The 14,174-nt window shown below is 44.0% G+C and overlaps 1 protein-coding gene across 1 annotated transcript in view; it reads left to right on the top strand.

The window, feature by feature from the left end:
* BRF1 (BRF1 RNA polymerase III transcription initiation factor subunit) overlaps positions 1-14,174 on the top strand; it is a 437,396-nt gene that overhangs the window by 294,468 nt on the left and 128,754 nt on the right. Inside the window, exon 12 of the mRNA XM_040332965.1 lies at positions 12,445-12,506. Coding sequence (XP_040188899.1) covers positions 12,445-12,506 — 62 coding nt within the window. The remainder of the gene's footprint in view (positions 1-12,444; positions 12,507-14,174) is intronic.

Genomic DNA, 14,174 nt, shown 5'->3' with positions numbered 1-14,174 from the left:
TTCCTTGCCCTGATACCAACAATGGGGTACTATTCCTCTCACTAACACTAATGAGGGGGCCCAATTCTTCCCAAAGACGCCAATGATGGGGCCCTATTTTTTCCTCTAATACCAACACTCCCACTAATATCAATGATAGGGCATTCTTTACCCACATTGACACAGGGGGGCAAGCTACTTCCACTGGCCACAGTCTGGCCCTCTCAAAGTGCAAAGGACAGAAAACTGGCCCTTTGCTCAGAAAGTTTAGAGACCCCTGCTTTACAGGCTGCAATGTAAAAAAAAAAAAAAAAAATCAAATTTTTTACCTGCAAAAGGATCGGAATTTATTATTTTTTGACAAAAGGTGAACTTGGCCTTTAATTAACGCTGCGTTTTGTTTCAAAGGGTGAAAGCCATGTATGCACTCGCACACAATAAAACGCATTAAATCAATGGATGAGTTCTGTAGCCCAGACACAGGCTGTACAATACAGCAAAGGAGTAATTATTTAGTACCGACAATGTCATTTCAGCTCTGTTGAACTACACTAGATGATGTTTGCCATCTCATCGCCATTGGTAAACATTCTAATAATTTGGCATTCCATAATTTATTAGGAATTTCCTGCTATCTGCTCCATTTAAGGAGATCCTCATTTATCTCTATCCTAGCAAAAAATAACTCGGTCTGCTGCGGCGGAAACAACAAATTTCATTTAGAAGTATATGTATTTCTGTCGTGTACTGTTAATCCACAGACATGCTTGCAAGAAAATTGCCATATTTAGCATCTTGTGTCAAGACAATTATTTACAATAACTGAACAGCATGGGGCTAGATTACCAGCATAAAGGGTTCTGATCTCTCGCTACAGCTTTGCACGGTTGCATACTGTGAGAGTGCATTAAAGAAAGAGCAAGTGACTGCAAAGCATTGCTCATTCTCAAAGTAAATACTTAAATGAGAATTCTAATTATAAGAAAAAAATGGCCAGTAAATGTGCATTATAACGAGTTGGGTGCCCCTTTTTTAACTGAAAGTTGCCTTTATAACATCTTTTGCTGGCTGCTACACAGAGTAGTGTGTTTAGGTGTGCCAGAATTTCCCTGTTACCCATGACCTTCATATATTTCCAACACTTATGTTCATCCTTGGGCTGTATTTACACCTAGGCGTACAAAATCGCGGCGTTTTGTCCCGCGAATTGCGGCGACAAATTGCGGCGTTTTGTACCGCGATTTGCGGTGAAAAAACGCAGCGATTGTGAATTCAGCCTCACCCCCTCTATGGAGATGGTTCACATCTCCTATGCCGAAAGCCGCCTGAAAAAAAGGTCCGGGACTTTTTTTCAGGTGGCAGGCATACGGCGTTCGGCGTGGAGATGTGAACCATCTCCATAGAGGGCAATGTGTTTTCATCCCTCCAGCGTCTCGGGGCTGCTGCGGCGTCACACTACAGGCGACAAAACGCCTAGGTGTGTGTTGACCTTGGGCATACCACATTCGATACAATCTATATTTGAATAAAAGAATCATATATTCCAGAAACTGGCTGAACATAAAAACGGGGCAGTTGATATATAAAAAAAAAAAGTTTTAATGCAACAAGCAACAGTCATTGGGGAAGCCAGTCAATTTCAGACAAATGCATCTTTTTTTGACCATCAAGCAATTATTTTTTGGTGGGAGAAATTTTTTATATATTAAATCTGTGGTCAGTTGTTTGTTACACATATGACCACATTAATACTTAAAGTGGCTGCAAAGGCTGAAGGTTTTTTACCTTCATGCATTCTATGCGTGAAGGTAAAAAAGATCTTGTGTGCTGCCACCCCACAGCCCCCCTAATACACTCCTGAGCCCCTTCTCGATCCAGCGATGTGCTCGGCTATCCTGGGTGTCTCTCTCCTCCTTTGGCTGAGACACAACAGCAGAAGCCATTGGCTCCCAATGCTGTCAATCACAGCCAGGGAGCCAATGAGGGGAGAGCTTTTATAGACTCAGAGCAGGGCTCAAGAGCGAGCATGCACCAGTGACCCAATAGCAAGCCGCTTGCTATTGGGGGCACATATCAAGGGGGAGAAGACAGAGCTGGCAAGGGGACCCGAGAAGAAGAGGATCAGGGCTGCTCTGTGCAAAACCAGTGCACAGAGCAGGTAAATGACACCTTATAAAAAAAAACTCCAATATTACTTTAAAGGGACATCTGTACTCAGAGAAATGTAGCCGTCCCTTGCCTCATTCTGAAAATGCTGGTTGCTTGGCTTTCAGATTAGGAGTTTGCTGATCCAGTTTTTTGCCTGATTGTTTTGGGTTTATGACTCAAACATAGTCTGAAAACTAAAGCAGGTAAGCAATGACAGATAAAACATTTTTCTAAGTACAGGTTTCCTTTAACTATTTGCCTCTCGCCCGTCCTTTACTTCAGTGATGGTCAACTTGCTTAATAAAGGCAAACTCAAATGCTGCTTCTGACATCTCCAAAGGGGCATCACTTAATATTAATTGAAGGTTAGGCTACATAGAGCTGTTAGAGAGTGAAGACATGCAACAAGAGATGGTCAGAGCTTATGGACTTATGGTCTGAGCTTTTGGTATGATTATTTTTGTATATAATACAGGTTTTATACATTGATATAGTCTGTTGCACTCTTTCAAACAACTCAGTTGTTGTTCTGATTTTGGACCCACTGAAGAACTGAGAAACCATTAACCTTTACATTTTGTTTTAAAGACATTTAGTGTGTGCCTACCTTTTATACAAACTGATAAAGTGCTCAGATAATACCATGGCTCCATTTTTCAACTCCTTTTGTCGTAATGCACTCGGACCCTTAGCAGCTCTTGTGTGCTGAGGCATAAAATCCTTGGTGTTTTCTGGTGATTAGAAAGCAGCACAGGCCATTAATAATGGCCAATACAAGTGAATAGTGGTACAAGGCCATGCTTGGGTAAATACTGATGGCTTCTGCATCAGCATTTATCATGTATGCACGTATGGTGCTCCTACTTGAATGCAAAAGTGGCGGGTTTGGGAGAAGCACTGTAGAAACATACACTGATGCAAAAGTCATACATTTGTATTGGTGGCTTCCTGGAGCACCAGAAAGTGCCTGGGATTTTATGTACTCGAGAGCTGACCACGTGCGTGAGACCTTCAAAGCGGTGTTCCAGCCTAAAAAAAAATTAAAAATTAAAAGCCAGCAGCATACTCGTACACATACTGCAGCTGCTGGCTTTTAATAGGACACTTGCCTGTCCTGGAGTCCCTCAATGTCGGCACCGCAGCTGATGTTTCCCTCAGCTGTCGGGTGCCGCTGCCATTGCGGGTAAGGGACCCTGTTTTCGGGTTCACGCCGGGAACCCTACTGAGCATAGGCAAGACCACGCTCCTCTCTCTTATTGACAACAAAACAAGAGAATATAGTTCCCCCAAAGAAGACCAGTTTTAGAACACTATGGAAAAAACATTGAATTTTATTCAGTAGAAAAATTAGTGCAACAAAAAACATATAGAAAATGGCAGATAAACAGAGTGGTATCAAAATTAAAAAAGGACAACGTTGTCAATTGAAATCAGGGGAATCGCAGCTGTGCATCACACATGCATAACCCTATCAACAAACACGCCAGGTTCAGGCACACAATTAATGACGCATAGCTCAGAACGGGAACACTGCCAGACTTGGGCTTATTGGGCAGTCCTGTATGTGAGGGGGGTTCCAGTAAACTGTATATGCTATTTGAAAATGGTGAATCCTGAAGGAGAGGTGTTGGCTGGATGGATGCGTTGAGGTAAGTCTGTCACTTTATCAATAGGACAAATACTTGCTAATCACAGTGATAATAGAACTCAGATACAGTCCATAAAGAAACACTGATGTGATTACGGCAGGTATGCACAGGCTTCAATAAGGTGCACATTTAGCACAAATATGGCGCTGGGCTGCGGATATGGGGGGGGGGGGAATATAAGGCACAAGGGTCAGGCTGGAATGCCCATAATGTAAAACATTAGGTAAAGGTGACAGAGCTCACCAGCTGGTTGGTAACAGTCCTCCTCCTGTGTAGCCTCTAAATGCCCCATTATACTCAAAGGACACAAGCTGGGTTTTTCTATGTGCTGAGCGGCGCGCACACACACAGGAAAAGACAGCAGCACACTGCTTCTCCTCTTTGTGATCCGTGCCGTAGTAAGACCATGCAGATGGCAGGCAAGCTTCAGGTGTGATCCGTGTGTAGAGCAGCCAGAGAGCGCAGGAAGCCGGTGGTAGAGACAGAGGATGTCCACAGCAGCTGCTGATTACCGATGGACGTGCTGACGCGTTTCAACAGCCAATGAGCGCTGTTCTCTTCAGAGCCTCTCTCCTATTGGCCCGGCGGCCCGGAGAGAGCCCCGAGTGACATCACGGGAAGCGGCCCGGACCCCGGAAGTGGAAAATCCTGTCCCCCTTCCCCTGAAAGGTGCCAATTGTGGCACCGGAGGGGAGGGGGAATCTGATTAGCGGAGGTTCCACTTTAGGGAGGAACTCCGCTTTTAAGCTGGGCAAACAACTTCTAGGCTGCTGTAAACATTAACGGTTGGATCTCAGCAGCACCATACTGTCCCGAGGAAGGGAAGCCTTTCCCCTATTTGTTATTTTAAGAAAAATGTTTCAGTATCTCATCATGAACCTCATTTCATATCTGACATCCAGGCAGGCAACCAGGTACAACTGGCTACCAAGGGGGTGCTTGCTCAGTACATTTTTCTGCCTTTTACAAATGTGCATTCTGAGCATCCTATATAGTCCCTGGATTGTGAGCTACCTTTGGTCCATCCAAGTCAACCAGTTCCTTCTGTTATTCTTTGATTAGTCCAGCATCTCCTTGCCTTCTATGCTCTCAGAAAGAAAAATCCGACAGGCTAGCAATACTTCATAGGTAAAAACATGTGTTATACATTTAGAGACTTGTATATTGGTCAGTATCAGCAAAAATAAGATACCACAAAAACACACCTGTACCTGTCTGCTGTCTGTAGCACTAATTTAATTCGGTCACATTTCTGGAGTGAAAACAAACTTTTGGTCACCATTTGAACAACATTGTTTCTTCTTTTATAATTATCTCTTAAAATCAGCAAAACAATAATTAACAATGTCTGGTAGGTAAATTATATATTTTTTTTTAAGGAGACCTATGCATCAGACCTTCGTTCACACCTATGCAAATGTGTCTTAAGGCAGCCTGCTCATTTCAGTGGTTTTCCCTACGCGCAACAATCAGTGTGGGCACCTTTTTTTAAAATTGCATCACATTGCAATGCTTGGCATTAAGTTTCCATGTGCAGTATCCCACATCTTCCCGATTCGAATAAGTTCGAACAAGGCCTTAAAAGAGGGTTAATTGTGGAACATTTGTTTATATCAGATGTGTTGTCATGACTAGCGCAGGAAAAATCCATGGACATAAAATAACATGTTTTCAATAATTTTGCTCTGCATTGTGTTGCAAAGTGTTGGGGGTTAAAAATAGGCTGGGTTTCCAAACGGATCTCTAAAATTCAAGATTACTGCCCCCCAGCCCCCTGGACATTTTGCTAAGTTTTTTATTTGGTCTATGTCTACATACACTACATAGCCAAAGGTTTGTCAACACTTATGTTGGGCATCCTATTATCAAATCATGGATATGGATGCCTCCACTCTTCTGGGAAAGCTTTCCATTTTGGAGTGTGTTTGTGGGAATTTGTTCCTATTCAGCCAAAAGAGTATTTGTGAGGTCAAATAACTTCTGCTTGAGAAGAAGACCTGGCTTGCAGCCAGCATTCCACTTCATCCCAAAAGTATTTGGTAGCGTTGAGGTCAGGGCTCTGTGCAGGACACTCCAGTTCCTCCACACCCAGTTTGTCAAACCTTGTCTTTATTGACCTGGCTTTTTGCAAAGGGGACAGTCATGCTGGAACAGAGAAGGGCCTTTACCAAACTGTTGCCACCAGGCTGAACACACACTGTTGTGCAAAATGCCTTTTGGATGCTGCTGCATTAACTGTACTATTCACTGAAAACACTTGAAGTCAATAATTTGTCCATGTGCTGTTTCCTGGATAGTGTATTTTATATTGACCTTATGACACCATATCACCCAAAGTGACAAATGTCATGTGACTGGGAAGCACCATAAAGTTCTTTATTCTTGTCAGGCTGTGGTAGTAGTGGCCCCCAAACATCACATGTTGCCCTGGAGGTGCTATGGCTTCTTAACAGTGGCCATTACTGGGCAGATCAAAACTCTATACCTAGTCATATCCACAACTTATTGAAGCATCATGACGTCGCCCCCTGTAGTCCAGAAGATAAGGATTATGTTTTTGACAGCCTGGCCAAAGAGGAAGGGGCTGGGTGACTCTAAGGCAGCGGTTCTCAACCTTTCTAGTGTCGTGACCCCTTGATAACATTTCACAAATTGTGGGGACCCCTAACAGTAAAATTATTTTCGAAGCGTGGAACCCGTACTACAGTGGTGTCTCGCAGCAGTGACACCTATGCTGAAATCAGGAGATGGGGTCTCCTTCAGCCCCTCCCACTTCACTTTCCTCACCCGTCAGCCGACTTCTAGTCTCTGCCCCTTAGCTATGCTGTGAACTGGGCGGCTGCAAAGAGGCTGAGTGGGCGCCCGCGGGCTCCAGGAACAGCCCACTTGGGCGGCCGAGAAAAGGCTGGGAGAGCGGTGCAGGCTTCAGAAACAGGCCAGGATTTGGTGACCCCTGGCAAATCATCATTCGACCCCCAAGGGGGTCCCGACCCCCAGGTTGAGAACCACTGCTCTAAGGTATCACATCTGAGGGTTGGCTTTGAATCTTTTTTTTTAGAGGCCAACAATAAAGAGATGAAATGGATTGCATGACAAAACCAGACCATTTAAACACAAGACACTACTCAATAATAACAGTATGGAATAAAACACAAGATTGGAGTTCATCATTGACCAGAGTTTGGCCATTCATGTCAATTTAATGCATGTGAGGTAACAATGGGTAAGGGAGGCCATAGATGTGTTTTTTTTTCCTGCAACCACAATCCCATGTTGAAGGGGAAATTCCTCACATGGAAGTATTGTGTTCCCCCACCAGGGGAATGCGGAGAACCATCGCGGCCAGAAGATCACAGTGATTATAGCCTCTGGCAATAATCGTATGCAAAAATCTGTCATGCTGGTAAACCCAATCCAACTATTGATTACAATCAGCCTGCCCATACATGGATCGGATTACATGGTTCAGCAGGGACTGCTCGAGATTGGGACCATCTATGGCCCGGTTTAACTTGTGTTATGGCGTGAATAAATCTTGGCAGAAAGAGTGCAAAGGGGTTTGAGTGTTATGGGTCAACTTAGTCTTACAAGACTCGTTTTATAAAGATATTTGAGAGAAAAATATAATGAAATAAGGTTTGATGCGAGTGTAAGCCAAGACCTTTTAGTATGCATAGTCTCTGGGAATCACCTTTATTTTGTTTTCGGTCACAGGCTTGAGAACACATTTGATTTGTTTTGTATTAGCAGAGCTGTGAAGGAGATAAAAGCCAGTCTGTTTTCTTATAATAGAAGAGGCTTGGCGCACCTGCACACAGAACTCGCGAGTAATTCCTCTTTTGAAAGGGGAGTTAGACAGTCACCTCATAGCCTGCAGTTATGGAAAACAAGTCCTCTCTGTTTGAAGAACATCAAACCGCACAGATGTGAGCGTCTGAATATCATTCATATCTCGCAGATCAGACACAATCACAGCTGTCTCTGTAATAAATGCTATCCATTTTGTGTTTTAGTTTAGAAATTCTTTTAACACCATTTTTTTTTGGTAGAAACGTTTTTTTAGAGAATGTTATTTATTAGTAAGTTTTTAATAGTTGTGTCTTCACAAGTCCTAAGGATTCATATTAAAGTGCTTGTCCACCCATTAGTGATATCTCTTGGGTGCAGCAGCTGAGAGATTGCAGTGTTCCTGGCTTTATTTCTACGTACCTTGGATTTTGCATAAAATATTAAAAAAGAAGTAGCCAGGGTTTTTGAAGATTTATACTTGCCTAGTTGGATGCAGCATCAGTACCCCGCCAGGTTCAAGACTGAGAACCGAGTGATCAAACACTGCAGATTGCTCATTTGAGTCAGTCACGGCTCTCTGCATTGCCCTCTCACTCACTGGAGTGCTGGGCTGTGGAGGGGGCGGGAGAAGGCGGCTGAGGGTGTCAGCGGCTCGCTGAGAGGCTGAGCCGGGTGCAGGTCCAGGCATTTGGGCGGATCCCAACCCCAGTGTTGCAATCTTGCCTGAGCCAGGACCAGCTCTGTGGCGTTGGCAGACAGGGGACTTCAGCCCGCTGTCTGCTGAAAATGGGTCACAGGAGTGCAAAACGAACTGCACTCCTATGATTCAGAGGAGACATACAGACAAGCTTTGGCTGTACTTCTCCTTTAAAACAAATTAAAAATCTAGCAGAAAGCTTAGCATAAAAATATAAGTCAAGACACCTGTTATTTTCAAAACCTGAATTAACCACTTGGCACCCGCGCTATAGCTGAACAACGGCTACAGCGCGGACCCCAAATGCCGGGAGGACATCAATAGACGTCCTCCCCTTTGCGCACTCCCCGCGCACCCGGCGAGTGCTGTGATCCCCCGAGTCGCTGAGACTTGGGAGATCACAGATCCGAGTAAGGGGCCGGTCCCGGCCCCTTTCTACGTGATCAGCTGTCAGCCAATTACAACTGATCACGTGATGAAAGCCGGTAGTCTGTGGTTTTTTTTTTCCTCGCGCTGACAGCGTGAGACGGAAAAAAAAAAATCTGATCACTGGCTTATGTGTAAGGGACATTGGTCCTGAAGAGGAAGGACGCACTTCTGCCTCCTCTGTGCAGTCAGTACCCCTTGCCAGTGCCACCCATCAGTGCCCATCACTGACACCCATCAGTGCCCATCACTGACACCTATCAGTGCCACCTATCAATGCCACCTATTAGTGCCACTTCTCCCTATTGGTGCCACCTCAGTGTCACCTCAGTGCCGCCTTATCGGTGCTCATCAGTGTACATCAATGAAGGAGAAAAATTACCCGTTTGCAAAATTTTATAACAAAATATAAAAAAACTAAATAAAAAAAAAAAAATTATTTTGGTATTTACATTTTTTTTTTTAACAAAAAATAAAAACCACAGAGGTGATCAAATACCACCAAAAGAAAGCTCTGTTTGTGGGAAAAAAATTATAAAAATTTAATTTGGGTACAGTGTTGTATGATCGCGCAATTGTCATTCAAAGTGCGTCAGCACTGAAAGCTGAAAATTGGTCTGGGCAGGAGGGGGGTTTAAGTGCCCAGTAAGCAAGTGGTTAATTAATATGAACATATGAATGTCTGTAATATACAGTACATACCCCATCAGGTCAGCACAGTGACTTAGGCCTCATGTACACTGTTGCTGGTAAACGGACGTTTAGGCTGCATTCACACCTAGGCGTATATATAAGCCTGAAGCGCGACACCGCAGCCGCCCCTAATACGCTGGAGGGGTGATTTTACATGGTCGGCTATGGAGATGGTTCACATCTCCACGCCGAACGCCGAGATGCCTGAAGCTCAAAAGAAGTCCCGGACCCTTTTTTTCGGGCGGCTTCGGCGTTCGGGGATAGCCGACCATGTAAAAATAATCACCCCTCCAGCAAAAAACAATGTTTAAAACGTCGTGTTTTGTCGCCGCAAAACGCCTATTTGATGTCGCCGCAATACGCGGCAGATCACCTACGCTGAGGTGTGAATGGAGCCTTAGGAGCAGTTGGGCTTTTTTTTCAACTGCTCCTGAACTCTCCTCTGTTCTCTTATCAGTACATTTGAAATGCAAAAAAAATGGGTTCAGAAGCTGAGTTTAGAGGCATTTCAAGCACCAGACGTTTCTAAACGTAACTCGTGTTTAGCCACGTTTTTGTTTTCAGGTGTTTTTGCCTATTTTGAAAAAAAAAATCGCAAACTCTGCAAAACTGACGTTTTTAAACGTGGGTTACTATCTGCAGATCTGGGAAAAATGAGAAGAAAACTAAATTAAATATGTCTAAAAATCCCACACACAGCAGGAGTACAAAATATAAACAATACATTTTTCCCTTTAAAGGGGTTATGGTCGCCAAATACTACCGTGCTGACTGTATAGTTGTTTTTAATGCAAACAATTGTAATATCCTGAAAGCATGAAATATTGTAATGTGAGAAAACTGCTTTGGCTTGGGTTTTGGAATGATACCTGATGGGGAAAGAGTCTGGTAAGAATGAGATGCTATGTCAATGATTTTACCAGCATAATGGCGAACATCTGTTGCTGAAGCTACTGGTAGAAAAAAGTAAGGCAATCTTACTAAATTAATTTACATGTACTGTATGCTGTATGGCTCAACTCCCAACTAAGACTTTATTTTTCATTGCTTGAGGCAATGGAGAATGTTTAGCACCTCTGGCAGGTTTCAATTTATTACTGTAGCCCCACTGGGGAGATTTGAGTCTAGTTAACATGGGGTCAGAAGTACGGGAAGTGATTGGAAAGCCAGCGAAAGACAAAAACATTTTAGTTGAGTTGGGACATTTTAGAAGCTGTGCAAGGTTTAAATTGCGGTCTGTATCTTCCTTGTCCTTTTTATGAGAAGGTGACTTTTGTTTGGGAATGAGCGTATTCTTCTCATACCTTGAGAAGCTATAGCAGAGCTTGAGGGAGAGTTGGGTTTAGGTATTAAAACAAAAGGTTTGCTGATGTACCTTATGCTGCTACCTGTGTAAAGCTGGCCTCGATTTTTAGTACCTGGTTTTAATGTACAGTGTCTTTAAAAAGGTATTCCTACCCCTTGAAATTTTCCACATTTTGCCATGTTACAGCCAAACTCCTGTTGATGGCGATATAACCCTATGGTCAAGATTCAGAAGAGCCAGGGCTTTTTTTTCAGCAGGAATGCGGGGGAACGCAGTTCCGGCACCTCCTGGACTGACTGTATGTAATGGCAAGGGGTGCTGGGGTGTGCTGCAGGGTATTGATGCTCGCTGCTGTGGATCTATTTTTGCAGGGGGGTCTATTGTTGCTGGGGGGGTCAGTTGTGGGATGGGTCTATTGTTGATGGCTGCCAGAGAGTCTATAAGGCCTCGTACACATGACCGAACATGTCCGCTGAAACTGGTCCGCGGACCAGTTTCAGCGGACATGTTCAGTCGTGTATACGGCCTATCGGACCGTTTTCCAGCGGACATTTGTCCAGCCGACCGCTTTCCAGCGGATAAAAATTTCTTAGCATGCTAAGAAACATCTTCGCTGGAAACCTGTCCATCGGACATGTTCGGTCATCTGTACGACTCACCGGACATGTCCGCTCGGCCGAAAGCATGCGTGGAAACATTGACCTTCCAGGGTCGAAGCAGTGATTCGACACATGCGTGGAAGCATTGACCTTCCAGGGTCGCGCACGTCGCCGCGTCATCGTCGCAGCGACGGCGTGGCCATGTCACCGCGTATCCTGTCCGCGCGGATTTCTGTTTGTGGTGTGTACAACCATCAGACAGAAATCTCAGAGCGGACATGTCCGGTGGACCGTTTTCATCGGACATGTCCCCTCGTGTGTACGAGGCCTTACAGTAATGCTGGGGGGTGTTGATGCTGCTGAGAGTCTATTGTTGCTGGGGGGGGGGGGGGGGGGATTTTGTTGTGGGTGGTCCATTGTTGTTAGGGGGATCTATTGTTGCTGGCTGCAGGGGATCTATTTTACTGCTTTTCTTCATATCATTACCAAATTCCATACATATTACTATATCACAAATATATACTTGGTTATAGATTGTCTAAAAGGGGCAGTACTGGGAGGTGGGTAGAGGGCGGAGAAAAGGGGTGACCCGGAAAGGGGGAGTTCCTGCACCTATTGTCTGAGAAAAAAAGCACTGAGAAGAGCTGTGTCGGTCGATGAACGTAAAAAAGAAAATAGGATTTTTTTGTTACCGTAAAAATCCCTTTCTCTGAGTTTATCGACGGACACACCACCCACCCCATTATTGGCATCTATGCTTTCTGGCGCTACTTTGCTACAAGCTGGATTGCGTATAACAAGGAAGGGTTTTATGCCAGAAGAGACTGCCCATAGGCGGTGCTGAGTTTTTTTTTTTCTGCCTAGTTTCCTACTCTGTAGGTGGTAATATAACCCTACGGTCAAGATCCAGAAGAGCTGCGTCTGTCAATGAAAGAGATTTTATTTTAGGCCAGCGTCTATTATTTTATCATTGCCCGCACCATATGAGAAATTCAGCACAGCCCAACCGAGCGTTACTTTTCACCCCCCCCCCCCCCCACAAATATTTGATTACCATAAAGTTTCTCCTTTCAGCAACTTTACAATGTTGGCATAAAATGTGTTCAAAATGAATGTAACAAACAATATGTCATTGATGTTTATTTTTACTTTGTAAAGGTGACAACGCAGAAGATGGAGAGCTGGATCTTAATGGGATTGACGACAGTGAAATAGACAGGGTGAGACTTGTAATTTCCTTCCTTCATGTCACCCAGTATAAATGTGTTTAATCAAAGTTGTTTTTTTCCATCCAGTGTCCCCCTTTGTGCAGTTTCCAGTGTTATGAGATAAATGAACTTATTAGCTCCAGTACTGCTGAGAATGCTTCCAGTGATCTATGTAACTCATGGTATACTGTATATGAGCAGTATAACAGCTGGATGTCTATAAAAATAACACATGAATATCTCTTTATAGATGTGTTATTCACATAAATGTTGCCAGTGATTTAGTATTACTAGGGGGAAAGGGAGTCTATTGTTTGGCATCAAACTGGTAATTAAAGTATAACTAAAGGCAAAACTTATTTTTTTTTGGATAGAGGTGAGAGGGGTTAGAACACCTCTCAGGTTTTATTGGGTTCTGTTCCCCCCGTTAGGGGAATTCACCCTCTCTATTGGTCCTCTTTATCATTATCATTGAAAGTAAGAGAAATTACACATATTTTGGGTTGTCCCCAGAAAAGTAATAGAGGGAAAATCTTACAAAAATTTAGCCTATAGTTCTACTTTAAAGCTGCAATCCACACAGAATGGATATTTCAGTCTTGCGTTAAACGTGGCAATTTGAATCACCCACCCCCTTACGTCTATCACCCAAAGATTTGGGTGACAATGAATCTTCACCTGAGATTCCCGCTTTGTGAACTGTTGGATGTGTACAGAGGAGAACCTGGAGCAAAATGTAATTTCACTTAATGGACCTTTTAAAACATTTTTTGGTTAAGGGCACCGAATACAACACATTTCAGGGGAAAATGCTGCCCCTTCTTCAGGGCTTGAACAGTCGATGTTGTTAAAATCAAAACAGAATGCACTAAGTGACTATGTTAAGGCTCGATGAAGACTAGTTTCTTCTGACAGTGCATCAGTCTTTGGGAACTGTGTGTGCTACAATCCTTAATAGTGTATCCCACACTCTTCATTAATTGTCTGCTATTATTTCATCTAAATGGTGCAAGTGGGAATCAAGATGAACAATCTTAGCTACTATAGCACCTGAGATATCAGAATGCCATTATGTTGATTGTTGCATTTTGATTTTGTGAGGGCCCACAAAGAGGGTGTTCACGACTGGCATTATGTATGTATGGCATGATAAAACTTTATGCCCGTGTGAGCTTCAAGAAACATGGAGGTAATAGGTGGATTCCTCGTTTCCTCTCGCCCTTTCATTCCTCGTTCCCTCTCGCCCTTTCATTCCTCGTTCCCTCTCGCCATTTCATTCCTCGTTCCCTCTCGCCCTTTCATTCCTCGTTCCCTCTCGCCCTTTCATTCCTCGTTCCCTCTCGCCCTTTCATTCCTCGTTCCCTCTCGCCCTTTCATTCCTCGTTCCCTCTCGCCCTTTCATTCCTCGTTCCCTCTCGCCCTTTCATTCCTCGTTCCCTCTCGCCCTTTCATTCCTCGTTCCCTCTCGCCCTTTCATTCCTCGTTCCCTCTCGCCCTTTCATTCCTCTTTCCCTCTCGCCCTTTCATTCCTCTTTCCCTCTCGCCCTTTCATTCCTCTTTCCCTCTCGCCCTTTCATTCCTCTTTCCCTCTCGCCCTTTCATTCTCCGTTCCCTTTAGCCCTTTCATTCTGCGTACCCTCTCGTCCTTTTATTCTCCGTTCCCTCTCATCCTTTCATTTC

The sequence above is a fragment of the Rana temporaria genome, chromosome 13, assembly GCF_905171775.1.
Source record: "Rana temporaria chromosome 13, aRanTem1.1, whole genome shotgun sequence".
Lineage (NCBI taxonomy): Eukaryota > Metazoa > Chordata > Amphibia > Anura > Ranidae > Rana > Rana temporaria.
The sequence above is the reverse complement of the archived record's forward strand: the minus strand, read 5'-3'. Positions and strand labels throughout refer to the sequence as shown.